Source organism: Chanos chanos, chromosome 15, assembly GCF_902362185.1.
Source record: "Chanos chanos chromosome 15, fChaCha1.1, whole genome shotgun sequence".
Lineage (NCBI taxonomy): Eukaryota > Metazoa > Chordata > Actinopteri > Gonorynchiformes > Chanidae > Chanos > Chanos chanos.
In genome coordinates this window covers 14,522,856-14,537,516 of record NC_044509.1, presented here as the reverse complement: position 1 = coordinate 14,537,516, position 14,661 = coordinate 14,522,856, and the positions used below count along the sequence as shown (strand labels likewise).

The following is a 14,661-nucleotide window of genomic DNA, read 5'->3' as shown; positions in this document are numbered from 1 at the left end:
GGCATCCAGTTGTACAGCCAAAACACACATCTCTGGATCTTACCCCGTGTTGCCCCCTATAGGGAAATCCAATGTGAGCAACTCTGAGCTTAGCCCTGAAAAAGCCAGACAAAGGCTGAATGCTATCCCCAGAAGCAGCTCAGAGGGCTACCTCACACAGATGGAGAAACAAAGGCAGCTGAGGGCAAAAGCAAGTTATAAGGTGCCGTCTTGTGTGTGTGTGTGTGTGTGTGTTTGTGTTTGTGTGTGTTTGTGTGTGTGTGTGTAGTGTGAGTGAGGACTTTCACATAGATGCTTGTGTTTTTTTTTTTTTTTTTATTACCATTTAATTCTTGTGTACTTGTGGGTATATTTATTCTTTGTCTCACCTAACAATGCCATACGTGTCACACAGCAAAAAACGCTATTTTGAATAATTTTGATGACTCCAAAAATGCTTATTTTAGTGATAAATCATAGCCTTCTCTCTGACTACACACCTTTTTAGACTCAGGGCCCAAAATGGCTGAAAGCCATTGAGGTATTCTGGATGTGTTTGAATGGACTCCCCGGGAGTCGTTCATGCTTATTCAAACATCAGGTTAATTATATAAGTAATTAAAGATGCAAAATCGCCATGAGATGATGATATAAGAAAGAGCTATAAAGACATGTTGAATTGTATTAGAGGCTAAGGTGATTAAGCTGGAGCCCTGTCTGTGTGATCCAGGGCTGCTAAGATTGCAATTTGCATGTAATGGTGGCCTCTTTGTCATCTGCCGGATTGAGCTCTGCAGGTGTATTTCACTGAGGAGTAGTTGTATCCTCACCACCAATGAGGAAGCTCAAATACTTATTCACACAGAAATGCAAATTTCCCTTAACAGAGATGACAGAATTAAATGATTTATCTGTTAATGTATACTCGTCGACAGTTTCACACAGGGGTGCTTAATTGAAACGAAACACGCTGGTGAAGAGAGGATCAAAAAGGGGGCAGTTTGCTCAGCGGACACATCATAAGTAAAAGCTTTCTGCGTCACAGGGCATATACACTTTATGGTATGTTAGGCGGATTACGCTTTACTCCCCGGAAAAAAACAGATTGGCTTCATTGGGTCTCCTCACCTTGCCTTGTTCGCCATCATGTCTCATAGGATTAGAGGATAAATTTGTAAAACACCTAGCATGGGTGCCCAGGGGAAGGAGATCAGAGTGGGGAAAAAAAAGCCATCCTGCAGTGTCCATGACCAATGGCTAATTCACGAATGGCCTGAGACCCTAAAGCAGCCGGTCTGATCTGGAATGATTAGCCCCTTTGTTTGGAGCGGCTTGTGGATTGCTGCTGGAGTGCACCTCAGACGTACATAACGGATTAACCGCTTACTCCTTCAGTCGCGTCAGTATCCTCTCTTCTGTCCCTGAGACTCCCTGCCGGAGTGCTTAACACAAACATTTGCCCCTCGTAGCACAAAGATGTCTCTCAGGACGCAGCCGATATCATAAGAACCGTGTTCTCTCTGAACTGTCAATCATTGCATCCACGTTAAAGCAGAGTATGATCTGACCGTAGAAAGAAATACATGCAGTGTTGATGCTTTAGAGTTCAAGCGTGGGTTTCGAATGAATAAGAATGTGTTTCTGCATAGCCTTGCCTATAAGTAACAGCTGGTATCTGTGCGATTGCAGGCATACTCTATAACTGACTATAAAAGTCTAGAACAAGACATAAAACTCGGAGGTCTTGGACCAGCTAACACAGTACCCGAAGAAACGGTGAGTACTCACCTCGACGAGGACATATCCAAGTGTCAGCTCAGTTTTTCCTCTGGAGAAAGTATGACTGTATAAGGGAAATTCTTCAAATCATTTTCACCTCCAGAACACCATAAAATAACTAAAAGCGGTAGGCGTACATGTACGAGTAAACGGTTTTGTTTTACGTTCATATTAGTTTCGTTGAGGTCTGACTGATCATGCTCTTCTGTAGTCTGTCTTACATGTTCATTTTGTAATTTTGAATCGATCAATTTAAATATCCAAATAAAAAAAAAAAGAAAAAAAAGAGAGAGATGGCTACAGATCTAATGTACATGTAATTTTTGGCGACAGTGTATTTTGCTGTTATTCATTTTGTTGGTATTTGTTAAATCTGTGCCATTTCGACAAAGCATGATGTGTGTTTTGGGATCAGTATTTTGGATGGGGATGAATGATATGTGTAAATGTTGATAATGGAGTAAATGATTTGTTTGATTTGGTTTTGTTTGGAGGAGTGAAGAGGCTCCAGTGTGGGACATACAAAGAGAGAGAGAGAGAGAGGGAGAGAAAGAGAGGCCTTAAGGGAAAAATGGCCTAGTTAATTAAACCACTCTTTTATAATCTGCCCTGCTCTTTCTTTCACCACTGTCAGGCAGAGAAAATTAGACGACAGAAGCTGTATTCAAATGTGATCCGAGAACAGAACAAGAAGATAAGTAGGATTCCCTTTCTGCCAGCCAGGAACCCAGTGGGCAATGACAACAAGGATGTGGTTCCCAGGAGAAAGGTGAGAGAGACATCTTTAACAAATCAGTGTGCCCGGGGTTTCTTTTCCCTCGAAGACTCTGTTTAAATCCTATGTCCACCCCGTAAGTTACCTGTGACTGAATTTAAGGTAAAACAGCAGGTTAGGTATCTCGGTATTAATTATTGTTAAAACAAAATGATTCATTTATTCTACCCCGTCATTCATTCTGCGACAGACCACTGTTGAAAGTGTTTACTTTTCTCAGCAGTTCAAATACTTATGTTTTTGGGACTGTGCTCTTAGGCTCTGGAATATGCAAAAACGATAGCAAAACCGAGAGCACTTCCAGAGTCGAAGGAGAAAAAGCAGAGGGTGAACCTGACTGAGCGTGCTCAGTGTGTGGGGGGAGCAGGTCTGTCTCAGCTGGCCACTCTGGAGATCCTGCGGAAACGGCACGAAGAGGAGAAGCAAGCAGTGGCACATTTCAAAGTTGTTCATGCCATCTAGTCAACAGCACTTGTAACTTCCATAAATCAACTTCTTATTTTTTTTTTTTACTATTATTATTATTATGTTCATGGCCGGCATGTATGTTCACATAGATGGTAAGAGAGAAGTGGCTTGGTAAATGTAATCCTGAATGCCTGCGTGTTGTTTTCTTTATTTGTGTTGAAGAAGTAGATGCACAATAACAAAATGGTCATCCTTTCATTACTTCTCTATTATTACCATCCTCACTGTTGCTGTTATTTTGAAATTGACCTGTCTTTATATTTTTTAACTTGTCATTTTTACGCAGTTGTGCGATGAGATATTTATAAATGTATTTTTATGAATATATCTAGATTAATCTGGATGTTCAAACATAATGGAAAATGGAATTTAACATGCATGAAATGAGATTAGAAAGTCAGAAAAAGAAATACACAGTAGAATCACCAACTATCAGATGTGTAACTTTGCACTTAGTTTTATACAAAACCATTGATAAAGAGCTGAACATTTTTGAAAAAGTCAAATCAGTTTCTGCAGAGTTGCACTTAAAAAACACTTAAACTGAATGTTGTGTTTTTAAGTTGGCCTTGGCTTTGTTCTGCCATTTCTGTCTTTATTTCATTGTCTCTTTATGATGAACATACTCTGTCTTTAAATACACCTGGGTGCATTACTAAGAGTACTCACTGATTTGGGTTGTTCCTGTCCCTTGTTGAATATCTCCATCTTTCCTCATCCGTTTCGTGTGGGGGGGATGGGGGGGGGCAGAAATGGGTCAAACAAAACTGACACTTTGAAGCTATCCTGATTAGAGCCCAAAAAACATGTTTTCTGTATTTTAAAGTGATAATTTTCCCCATAAAACAATCTCAAGCACCTATTTCTTTAATGGAACCTTTAGATCGTTATCAAAGAGCTATTTACTCCTATGTAATATTTTAATTAGATTATAGTCTCTATTTAACCCATCATGTCTTCTTTGATGCTTCTCTGTTCTCTGTGTTTTTAGTGTTAAGCCTCAGATGCAAGGGTAATAAATGCTGGACCTTTTGAATTAATGAAAAATGCTGCCTTTCCAGACCGACTCTCTTTGCATCTTTTTATTTTTTTCCCCCCCTTTCCTGCCATAGAAATCAGTTAATTGAAGGAGTCTCTCTCAACCGCACATGAAGGAGGCTAAATTAGCATCCCTTTTTACAGATTGGAAAGCTCAGACAGACGTGCAGGCTTTGATCTGAGAATGATGCTGAAGTAGGCGGCAGGCCCTGGAAAATGAGCTGATGGCCTCGCTATTAGAGCAAAATGCAGATACGTCCATGTGTTGCAAAACGCTTAATCTTTTAATTGATCACCTTCCGCATTGCCCATTCTCTTCACGTTTTTTATTTTCTCTGTAAATCAGAATCACGTTTTGAAAACGACATGAATTGCTTTTCAAAGGGTGGAAAAGTGCCACACATCCTGTTAGAGTGGAAAAAAACAGCCTATTAATGTAAATCTCCAAATGAATGCGGACTCCCTTCCTGGTACACATTTTAATAACTTAATAAGTTCTCTAATGGCTGGTATTTATGATGAATATTAGAGTGTTTATCTGTTAGGCTGGGATGTCAAAACAGGACAACGAAACAAAAGCCAGTGCTTCAATACAAGTAACTATTATTTGTGGAATTCAGCTAAAAGAGAGACTAGTAGGCTATATTGGAGTGGTCCCCATGTATCATGAAAAGGTTCGATAGATTGACACACAATGAATGAAGTATGATCAATAAATATGTAAGCGCTGCCATGTTACGTTAACTGAATTCTGTGCGCGCCTGTCTGAAGTACAGCTAAGCACAGTTTTCTAAATAATTTGAGCACTTATGGAGTAATTACACGAAAGACCATGGCAAGCTTTCTTACGAAATATGTCATCATTATATAATGACAACAACTCCCTACACACAGCATTGCGCATTGCTGTTGTGATCGGCAAAGCACGTGTAGTCGCCAGCTGCATAGACACAATCTTGTTTTTCAGCTGAGTTAAAAGGAATCAAATCGATTTACACAAAGTGTTTTAGAATTCCGTTTTCCCGGGGAGACTATAAGGCCAAGCAGTTTTATTGTTTATGCTTATAAACTCAAACCATTATTACACATTCCCTTTCATTTATCTACTTTATCCACTTCCTCTCGAAGGCTATTTATTGATAGTTTACCATGAGCGATTATTTAACCTCAGTGAAACTCATGTAATGTACACTTTAAGTGTAAACCTGTAAATGTAAGACTGCTCTTGTACATTCTTGCTTCACATTAATCGAGACGTGTCTCTTTTTGTTTGGTAAAATCCCTGAGGAAGAAATTGCTATCTCAGTGGTGCTTTCCTGTTAAAATCAAGGATAAACAAACAAACCGGTTTCAGTTCCTAATTTAAATAGCCTAATTGGTCGAAACGTGGTCGTAAACAGCATGGTTTTAGCAGAGTTTAGGCGCAACTCGGTTGTTTAAAGGCCAGATAAAGCTGTACCATGTACAGCAAGCCTTCCGCATATAGGCGTAAGTGATGTTTTTCTTTTATCCTAGATGAATGTGTAAACGCTTTCCTCTCACACAGGAACCAGATGGTAGTGCTACAGGTTAAATGTTGGATCTCTTTCTGATTTCGTCTTCCATCTGTCATGTTCTCTACAGAATGGTTGTCATTCGAAACAGGCAAACTTGTACCTGGTTGAATCAGACTGAAATAAGGCGGGTATTCGAAAATTCATAGCGTATACCTTACAGGGGCACAAACAGACCCTTTTCTCCAACACGAAACATTAGCTTTTACGGCGATAAATTTATTTTGAAGCTCATTTCTAAGTATTTTGCCAGCATAGATTTTACATACGGTCATTTCCAAAATAGCATTAAAAAAAACAAAAGACAAAAAAAGAAACAAAAAACAAAACAAAACAAAACAAAGAAAAAAAACCATAAGCGTCTTCCCATTCATTAAAAGGAAGCGAAAGCTGTGAAATGTTGGTGAGTAAAATGACTTCTTGCCCACTGTCATTTGTGAATATAGATTGTCAGCAAGCCGACACCTATGATCGACAGCTGTCGCCACTGTTTTTTTCCCGAGTATTATATGCAACTCTTTCCACATCGACCTTATAAAAATGAAGGTTATGATGAAGAAGACGAAGACGACGACGACGATGGTTATTATCATTATTATTATCATTATTATTATTAGTAGTAGTAGTAGTAGTGGTAGTAGTAGTAGTAGTAGTGGCTGTATTTCATACCTTTATCTCGTGCATTGTTCAAACTGTTGTTATTTATAATGACTGTGGACTGAAAGAGCGAAAAGCTAGAAGTCTAAATGAGTAAATAAACGCATTTTTTTTCAAAATGAAAATTAATGTTCTATTTGTTTTATCAAGTTTCTTTTTTTTCTGTTCTAGAACATCCCTTAAGTTAAGTTTTGGTATGTTATTATCTCTGAAACCTACACTGCAAAATGTTCCTCCGGATTTTAATTTAAATAAACGGAAAATACTCTTGACGTTATAAAGTCCAGACAGAAGGATAGTTGTTTCTTGGCTAGTTAATTTAATTTACAGAACAGGTTGCGAAAAAAAACCATTCGAGAACAATATGAAAATAATCTAAAAATGGTCGGCAGTATGAATGTATCAGTTCAGCGAAAGTGCTTAAAATTGTGAAGTATAACACGTCAAATACAGTAGTGATAAATTAATTTGAAGTTATCGAATATTCATTTAACTAATACAGGTAATAATGTGAATATAGATTGTCAGTACAATGGACACATCAAGCCCCTTAGGAGACACCAAGCATCCACAAAGAGGTGTAATAATAATAATAATAATAATAATAATAATAATAATAATAATAATAATAATAATAATAATAATAATAAATATACATTATTTACATCACGGACATGCATCACTTAAATATTCACTGTGTCATCTGTCTCCACCGATGCTTTTTTCTTCAAACGAATTTTCCTTATACAGGCTAACACATGATTAAATGACAATGCATAATTATATTTTAGGTAAGTATCGTTACCATTTTTAATTTTCTTCTTTCTTAAAAAAAGCCATATATAATTCCCTATCTAAAGAGACAAGTTGTAAGGATATTTACAAATACAGCTGGATAATTGTGAATTTACGTTTGCCACTTGCATTATAGTAAATGTTCGGGAGAGCAGATGTCATCCTCAATATCGACGTCGTCTTCATTTTCATCCAGTGTGTATCTGTCCGGACTGATTCCACTTTTAACATCTTCCGTACTTTTTTCAATCATCTCGCTCTCACTTGAGTTCTCCATTGATCTGTCCATATCGTTTGGATTTTTCTGGTCGTCTTGTGTTTTCCTTAGTTGTTTTTTATGCTTCATCCTCCGGTTTTGAAACCATGTCTTCACCTGTGGAATAAATGGTAACTTTCATAAACTTACCGTGCTTGCATTCGCGCATCTATGAACAAAGGTAACTAGCATTTAATCCAGACTTACTTGAGTTTCCGAGAGACTCAGCGCTGTTGCCAGCTCCACGCGCTCGGGTGTGGAAAGATACCTCTGTATCTCAAACCTCTTTTCCAGTCCGGATAACTGGGAGTCTGAGAAAACAGTCCTGGCTTTCCTGCGTCTGCAGTGCTTTCCAGGTAATTCTGGATGGTGTTGAAATAATGCTGGCATCTGCATTCCTTTAGGAGTGAATGCATTAGAGTTACGCAAAATTACTAAACTCTAACTAAATTCGTGTAAAATTAAGATATATATATATATATATATATATATATATATATATATATATATATATATATATATATATATTTAATTTCTTATTTAACTTTAACATGCTCTTGACAAAACCAAGCTCATTAAGAAAACCACCTGTCTTCCGGCTCTTGATAAATTATATCGCTGACATTCGGGAAACATACAAATAGAGTTTCGAAAGTTAAATTGTTTTGCTGGCTAGTGTGTAGTGTACTACTGGGAGACTAGTGAAAACAAACAACGAGCCCGCATGCGTCATAAGAGAACTACTAAAAATAAAATCAAGCTGAAGACATGTCGGCTACAAATCTTTCGCATCTTTTTTTTTTTTTTTTTTTACAAATGTACAAGTACCATAAAGTGAAAATTGTTTGTTCAAAACTTAAAACTTAAATGCTCATTTCATTTGTTTTTCAACGACGCGTCAAGAGTAAACCTCGAAGATGCTGTGGTAATAAATGTTTTTTTTTTTTTTTACGAATAGTTCAATTTAAACCAGATAAGGCATTAATTCGCATGCATGTCCAAATATGCTACAATATTACCAAATCTGAGTGTTGTATGAAGACCACAATTACAGTCAGTCCACAGGTTGTCTTAAGCAAGGTTTCTTCAACTAGCAGACTTTCAAAAGACAAAACGTTTTAAAAACAGATACTTTTTCAGCCAACCGTTACCCATACGGATGAAACTGATATTTAAAGACTACTCACCTGACGTAAAAAAGTAGGGGTGATGTTCAGGTTTATGCAGCGGATGATGCGGATGGGGCGCCAGTATTGGAGTTGGCATCAGGGGGTATCCATATTCTAAAAGGGGCATCCGAGAAGTGAGAGTGTTCGAAAAAGGCGCGTGAAAAACCTCTCTCAGAGGTTTGGGTTTGTGTAACAAAATATCTTCGATGAAAAACGACGTGGACCTTTGGGTTGGTATCTGAGGGACTGGGGGTGTGTAGTTTAGATTCATCTTCAAGTCTTTTATAAAAACACCGTTAAAATTGAGTCCGTATAGAAGTTCTCGATCCTGCCGTAGGCTACCCAGGAATCAGACAAGAAGTCTGCCACCGTATTCGTCGCGTTAAAACATAGAGATGTAATACGTTTGGCAACCTGTGAGCCGTGCCAGGTACATTACTATTTATTGAGGGGGAATGACAACGGCAAATTGTGAACTAGATTTGTGCTCAGCCAATAGCACAACTGTGGGGCGGAGGATTGAATTAGTTCTTTATGGATTAATTATACTGACGGCAAAGGAGAGGGAGGGTCGCTCACCATGGTGCTGAAAAAGCCCTTCGACAAGAGCTCAGCGGCACGTAATGCCCGCTTGCGACCACTCATAATCAAACTTCAGGCGTCCTGTAGCAATCATTTTGATTCGTGAAGACAGTATGTTGGAAGTCAATAACATTACAATTCCGTAAGAAATGCAGACAAATTCACTGGTAGCTTATATCTTATTTCATTAGCTAGGCCTCAACGTAGTGGACTGTAACCTGTTTCAGCTTCAGTCACTTAAAGGGCTACCAGCTTCGGTGTTACTCACCCTATTAACCCATTTTTAAAAATGATTTCACCCAGTTTTCTCCACAACCGTTCTTAGTTTTTCTCTTTCTGTTTTTTAGGGCTTTATCATAATGTCGCCGTGTTCCTATTAGTTTGTCCTGTAACTTTGTCCGATGAAGTTATTGGCGAACTGCTAAATCAGTAACTAAAAATTTGAAACTCAGTTTTTGTTCATATTTTCCGTAAAAGGTAAGTAAAAACACGGAAATATCTTTATTCGAGCAAGTGTTTGAAGCATCAGGATACAAGTCTTACACATGAAAACATGCACGCTACGGGCCGCTTAATCATTTTCCATTTTGAATGCCATTGGGGATTTTTAGGCTTCAAGGTGGTTAGCTCTTTTAGTCCTCATCGACCGACTGCACTCAGTTCTCTGCTTCTACTATAGCCTAATTATTTTGTGTAGCCATTGTATTGGAATAGTTTTGTTGTTCATTGATATTCAAAGGATGACACAATTGAAATGATTTGGATCTCCAGAACTGATGTTAATTGTTCATATTAAAATCCGCGTGAATCCGAGTGTGCCTCTGTTCCATCTCAACAGCAGAGTTGGTAATTTGTTGATATCGTGTTGTCATCACATTTCCAATCAGGCTGGTTAATGTTAAAAGTGTTCTGTTACAAGCAGAAGTCTTGCTGCAATGCTATTAGGTAATTAGGGAGGATGTTAGAGCGGAAGTTGTAATCCTCAGGCGTAGGAACGAGATTTTCATTTGATCAGGTGGGTTGAACAAATTAATTTCGGAATTCAATTAGTCATAAAAACACATTCCTCTTGAAGCTGGAAGCATGATTTTCGTATGAATAAGTGTGATGAATGGATGCACAGCTTTGAATAATCCCAAACAGCATTTCTGCTGTAGTTTAATAATAATAAAAGATGAACCTACTGTAATACAGCTTCTGTGCCTTGCCTTTAAGAGCGAAGACACAATGCCCATTTTGATTTCTTTTCTTCACAGCAAACAAAATATATTAACTGACCTCCCTGTAGCCACTGCACAAATGTATGTATGAATGGAGGAATTCATCACTGAATGAATGACGAACGACTGAGTAAATACGGAATGAATTTGATCTCAGCGATACATTTTATCTTATCCAAGTAGCTTACTAATAGCGTTCTCGATTTAAATTATACAACGAAGGCAGCTCAGCCTTACTGCTAATATGCATATAACGCATTTTAATTAGAATAATGTCACTGAATAATGAATACTGAAATACGCTGTCTGTTTTATGTGTAGCCTACATTTAGGACGTGCGTAGACATATTGCACGTAACCAATTATCTTTTGTATAAACTGTGTATCAACTCTTCATATTGAAAATTCCAGTTAACACTTGCCCCCAAGCCCTCTTATTTGCGCATCAGAGTAACTAGTTGCTTTTAGGGCCAAATGAGAAAGTAAATGAATTAATGGTGATGAAATTGTCTTTATCTGGGTAGTCAATAGAATTTGGACGAAAGGCCAGTTAAGCAGCTTTCAGCAACCATTTCGTCAATTGAAATTCTGAGCCCAAGGAGCAGTGCGTCACTTTAAAGTGGCGCATTTTTGTAAGAGGCTTGCAGTGTTATTTACCTGTGCTAGAGGCAACTTACAAGATCTGTTTGTGTACTTACACTTTGCTTAAGGTTTGATTTGCGTCTTTCAAAACTTTTTATGGGGCAAAAATCAGTTCACGTAAAACATATTTGAAACACACGCAAACACACACACACACGGACACACAAACTGAAAGAGCAGATATTTTTGCTGAAGCATGTTTATTTTGAAAATTTGAGGTATATTTTCGCCAGTTCTGTCATGTGTCATGAAACTTAATGAATGATACCTGAAGCCACTGAGCATGATAAGGACCAGATTTCAATATGTCAGTCAATTTGCTTTCCTTATTTCAAATGAAATGCAGCAAAGAATAACATACCTTCAGAGAATATGCATTATAAGTTCTGATAAAGCATTGTCCTCTACTTTCATCATCCAAAAAGTATGTACAATACTTGAAATATTGTAAAAATATATATCAGTGTTCTGTCGAAGCGAGATGTCGTCCTAGATGGGTTGTCACCCTCACCCTCAAGACATTTCAAATCATTGGCATAAAATACTGAACTATGCAAATATCCTTTGTGATTAGGTTTAAAATCAGAGCCATGTATCCTCTGCTTACTGCATGATCTAAGCATACCAGAAAATACACTTCAGAAATGACATAAATTATTGCTGACTTTATCCTCTGTTCTGTGTTTGAAACATAGTTATCAAGGATCCATTTTCCCACTGCGAGTTGTCTAAAGAGTTGAGGGAATTAGCATGAGTGGTTCCCAGCATTAGGGTTTGTCAACACAGTCTTCTAGTGAGGATTTGGGCTTCTTGGGCACTCGTGCATCCGATAAGCACACATGTAGAATATGCCTAAAAGCAATCAAGATAAATTTACTTCAGTAAGTGATAGGGTAGTGCCTCAAAGAATTAATGAGCTTGACTTTTGGTCTGGCAACGGTGGGCTTTTTTATAGGAACACAATTCCGATTCTTCTCCATTTGTGTCCACGGAATTGTTACTCTTACTGTATGGAATGGTCACAAAGGTTCTTACTTACAATACAGAAACATTAATCTAGTTTGGCTTAATCAGCGACTGGTTTTACCTGAAAAGAATGTGAGCACCACTGCCACCCAGCCAATGATATATGACCAGGAGAACCTCCAGTTTCCATAGCGTTTTCCATAGTAATTTATTGTCACACCAGTGTACACAGCCATAGCCAGAAATACAAAAAAGCCTGGATAAAGACAAAGAACAAGTTCAGTGAGGTGTAGATTTTTCTACATTTTCACAATGTTCTCTAAGGTATTATGGCTATAATTTAATTTGCAGTGCTATTTGAGTTCCTTTGAACTATTAATTAGAATACCCTGAGTGGAGGTCTGGAGCACATTAGTGTATGTGTGAATGACCATACTGCATTTGCATACATCGCAAAAAAAATAGAACTTGGCCATTCGTTGTGACTGCCTCTATCTACTTTACGACAGCTAAGGTAAGCATGCTTCTGTGTACCTACAGGTAAGTTACCCACTGTTCTTATTTATGTCGTTGTTATGTACATATATTAGTCAAAACTGTTGTATTCAACCATACAAAGCTGATTATCGTTGGAGTTGAACAATACATTATTTCATGTAGTATAAATTCATACTGCATAACACAGAGGGCTAGAATACGACTTATTTCGATATTGGCAACAAAAGTGAGAGACAAATCAGAGGACTTACATGAGATGAAAAACAACACGCCTGCAGCGAAGGTTTTATCGAACCTGTCGAAGGATGAGTAGTGGATAAAGGCCATAATGCCAAAGATGATGCCGATGAAGCAGGCGAGGAGGGACAAGATCATGAACGCTCGAGTGGCATCCCAGTACGCTGAGGACAAAGGTCAGAAAGGTCACCATCGGTCTCCGATAAAGTCAACCCCCGCTCAGCATTCTTCTCAAAGACGTGTTTCTCGGATCAGATATGCTTCTGCACGTTACTCTGACATTTCCAGTGTTTTACAGGTGGGGATGGTGGTAACACTAACTAATGCAATGACTGTTCTGTTGAAACTGGAATATTTGCATTATGGCCGATACAACAACACCTTTGTGATATTCAACATTTAGTTGCTATTTGGTGGCGAACAAAATAACAATTAGTTTAGTCTTTATCTGCATTTTGACCGTTTGAGTATTAAAATAGTGTACTCAGACTAGAATCAAACCTAGATCCTGTTAGGTCACCGTCTCACTTTGAAGCAGTAAACCTTACCAACACTATCCATTTGTGTGAAACATTTCCCTGGTGTGCAGTATCGCCATAGGCCCTGATGCATGTAGTTGTTTGAGTGTCTGTACTGCATCCAGTAATCTGTTGCTGTGGAAACAATCAGCAGTATGTTCCCCACGCCTGCACAGAACAACCCTCCGCCCATGAAACTGTACATCCTTTACCTGCAGACACACTAAACACAGATGCACACATGCACAGAGCGAGATAGATGGATAGATAGAGAGAGGGGGGGGGGAAGAGAGAGAGAGAGAGAGAGAGAGAGAGAGAGAGAGAGAGAGAATCAGAGTTGTGTTCCCATCCAGGGGCAGTGGCATTGCCTCTCCAGTGAGCAGCACTTTGCTTAGAGGGGCCTAAGTGTCTATAATTGCATTGTAATGAACACATTATTTCCAGCAGGTTGGACTGAGAGGTTGCGATTGTGAATTCATAACAGCTCCTTGTAGATACGAACCAGAGAACATGTATTGGTAAATACGGAGACACTTGCTGATGACAGAAAGGTAAACAAAGCTTGATTTATGGATGAAGTGACAAACTTAACAAGAATATTCGATATTACATGATGAGATGTAATATACAAATATAATTTGATATGATGTAAATGCTGTCATGACATATTGAAACATATGATAAGTCTCAGTAAATTTTGGGGGAGGATTGAGACATAGCAGGAATTTGGCAGCCATAAAACTCAGGAACGGACCCTGAATTCTACACACACTGATGTTAGTATACAGCTGTGCCAATTAAGGCTTATTATCTGATGGAAAAAAAGAAGTCTATTTCATGCAACACTTGTTCCTGTGATAAAGTAGCAAACGCAAAGTTAAAATCTGTGAACAGTTCTGAAGTAATCTACGTGTTTCGGCTAAAATGCCCAATCTTTCCCCATTCAAATCTTTTTAAGGGCATAATGAATGGCTGCAGAGAGATCAGGTGGTAATTTATCATTTACATCTATTTATCTATGACCAGTAGAGGGCAGTATAGCTTTCTTGACTCTTTAAGAAGAAATCAATTTAATAGCATAAATGTTTGAATGGCTTGCGGCCTGTTTGGTGATACAAAAAATGCAAATCAAGTCATTCTCATCTTGACAGTTTAAGGATTTCAGTGCCATGTTATAAACACACAATGAAACTCTGTCAGCCACTTTTTTAAAAAAGCCGTTGGACGGATAGTTTCATTTGAACTACTAAAGCATGCTAAGCTAAAAAGTATTTCTGCTAATGACACTTCAATTCAGTCTTAATTTTAATTATGGCTTGCGATTGTTTATTGTGAAATGAGTGACATGGAGACCAAGAATGCTGACCAAACTGTAACTGACATTTCTAGGTAGGTCACAATAGTTCTTGGCACTTGCAATCTTGGTAAACAAAACATATTGATTAAATCCATATTCTCATGGTCACCACATACAAATAGACGCATTGTCTTAAAAGTCTGTAGCTGTTATGGCACCTTCTAAGGCTTCA

At 38.2% G+C, this 14,661-nt stretch overlaps 2 protein-coding genes across 2 annotated transcripts; both read right to left on the bottom strand.

The window, feature by feature from the left end:
• Positions 1-7,174: 7,174 nt before the first annotated feature.
• bsx (brain-specific homeobox) lies at positions 7,175-8,740 on the bottom strand. Its single transcript, XM_030793139.1, has 3 exons — positions 8,488-8,740; positions 7,508-7,698; positions 7,175-7,417 (listed from the first exon to the last, which is right to left on the bottom strand). The coding sequence occupies exons 1-3, from the start codon at positions 8,738-8,740 to the stop codon at positions 7,175-7,177; spliced, it is 687 nt and encodes a 228-aa protein (XP_030648999.1).
• A 2,963-nt stretch (positions 8,741-11,703) lies between these two features.
• lim2.1 (lens intrinsic membrane protein 2.1) lies at positions 11,704-13,337 on the bottom strand. Its single transcript, XM_030793054.1, has 4 exons — positions 13,163-13,337; positions 12,629-12,778; positions 12,001-12,135; positions 11,704-11,765 (listed from the first exon to the last, which is right to left on the bottom strand). The coding sequence occupies exons 1-4, from the start codon at positions 13,335-13,337 to the stop codon at positions 11,704-11,706; spliced, it is 522 nt and encodes a 173-aa protein (XP_030648914.1).
• Between the last annotated feature and the right edge of the window lie 1,324 nt (positions 13,338-14,661).

Excerpts from the sequence above, each read along its gene's own strand:
- bsx (XM_030793139.1), bottom strand. The coding sequence starts at position 8,740 with ATGAATCTAAACTACACACCCCCAGTCCCTCAGATACCAACCCAAAGG. Across the intron at positions 7,699-8,487 it reads CCCCTACTTTTTTACGTCAG|GAATGCAGATGCCAGCATTA; the intron begins GTGAGTAGTCTT and ends TCACTCCTAAAG. Across the intron at positions 7,418-7,507 it reads TGAGTCTCTCGGAAACTCAA|GTGAAGACATGGTTTCAAAA; the intron begins GTAAGTCTGGAT and ends TTTATTCCACAG.
- lim2.1 (XM_030793054.1), bottom strand. The coding sequence starts at position 13,337 with ATGTACAGTTTCATGGGCGGAGGGTTGTTCTGTGCAGGCGTGGGGAAC. Across the intron at positions 12,136-12,628 it reads CGTGTTGTTTTTCATCTCAT|GCTTTTTTGTATTTCTGGCT; the intron begins GTAAGTCCTCTG and ends GTCTTTATCCAG. Across the intron at positions 11,766-12,000 it reads GGTGCTCACATTCTTTTCAG|GCATATTCTACATGTGTGCT; the intron begins GTAAAACCAGTC and ends GATTGCTTTTAG.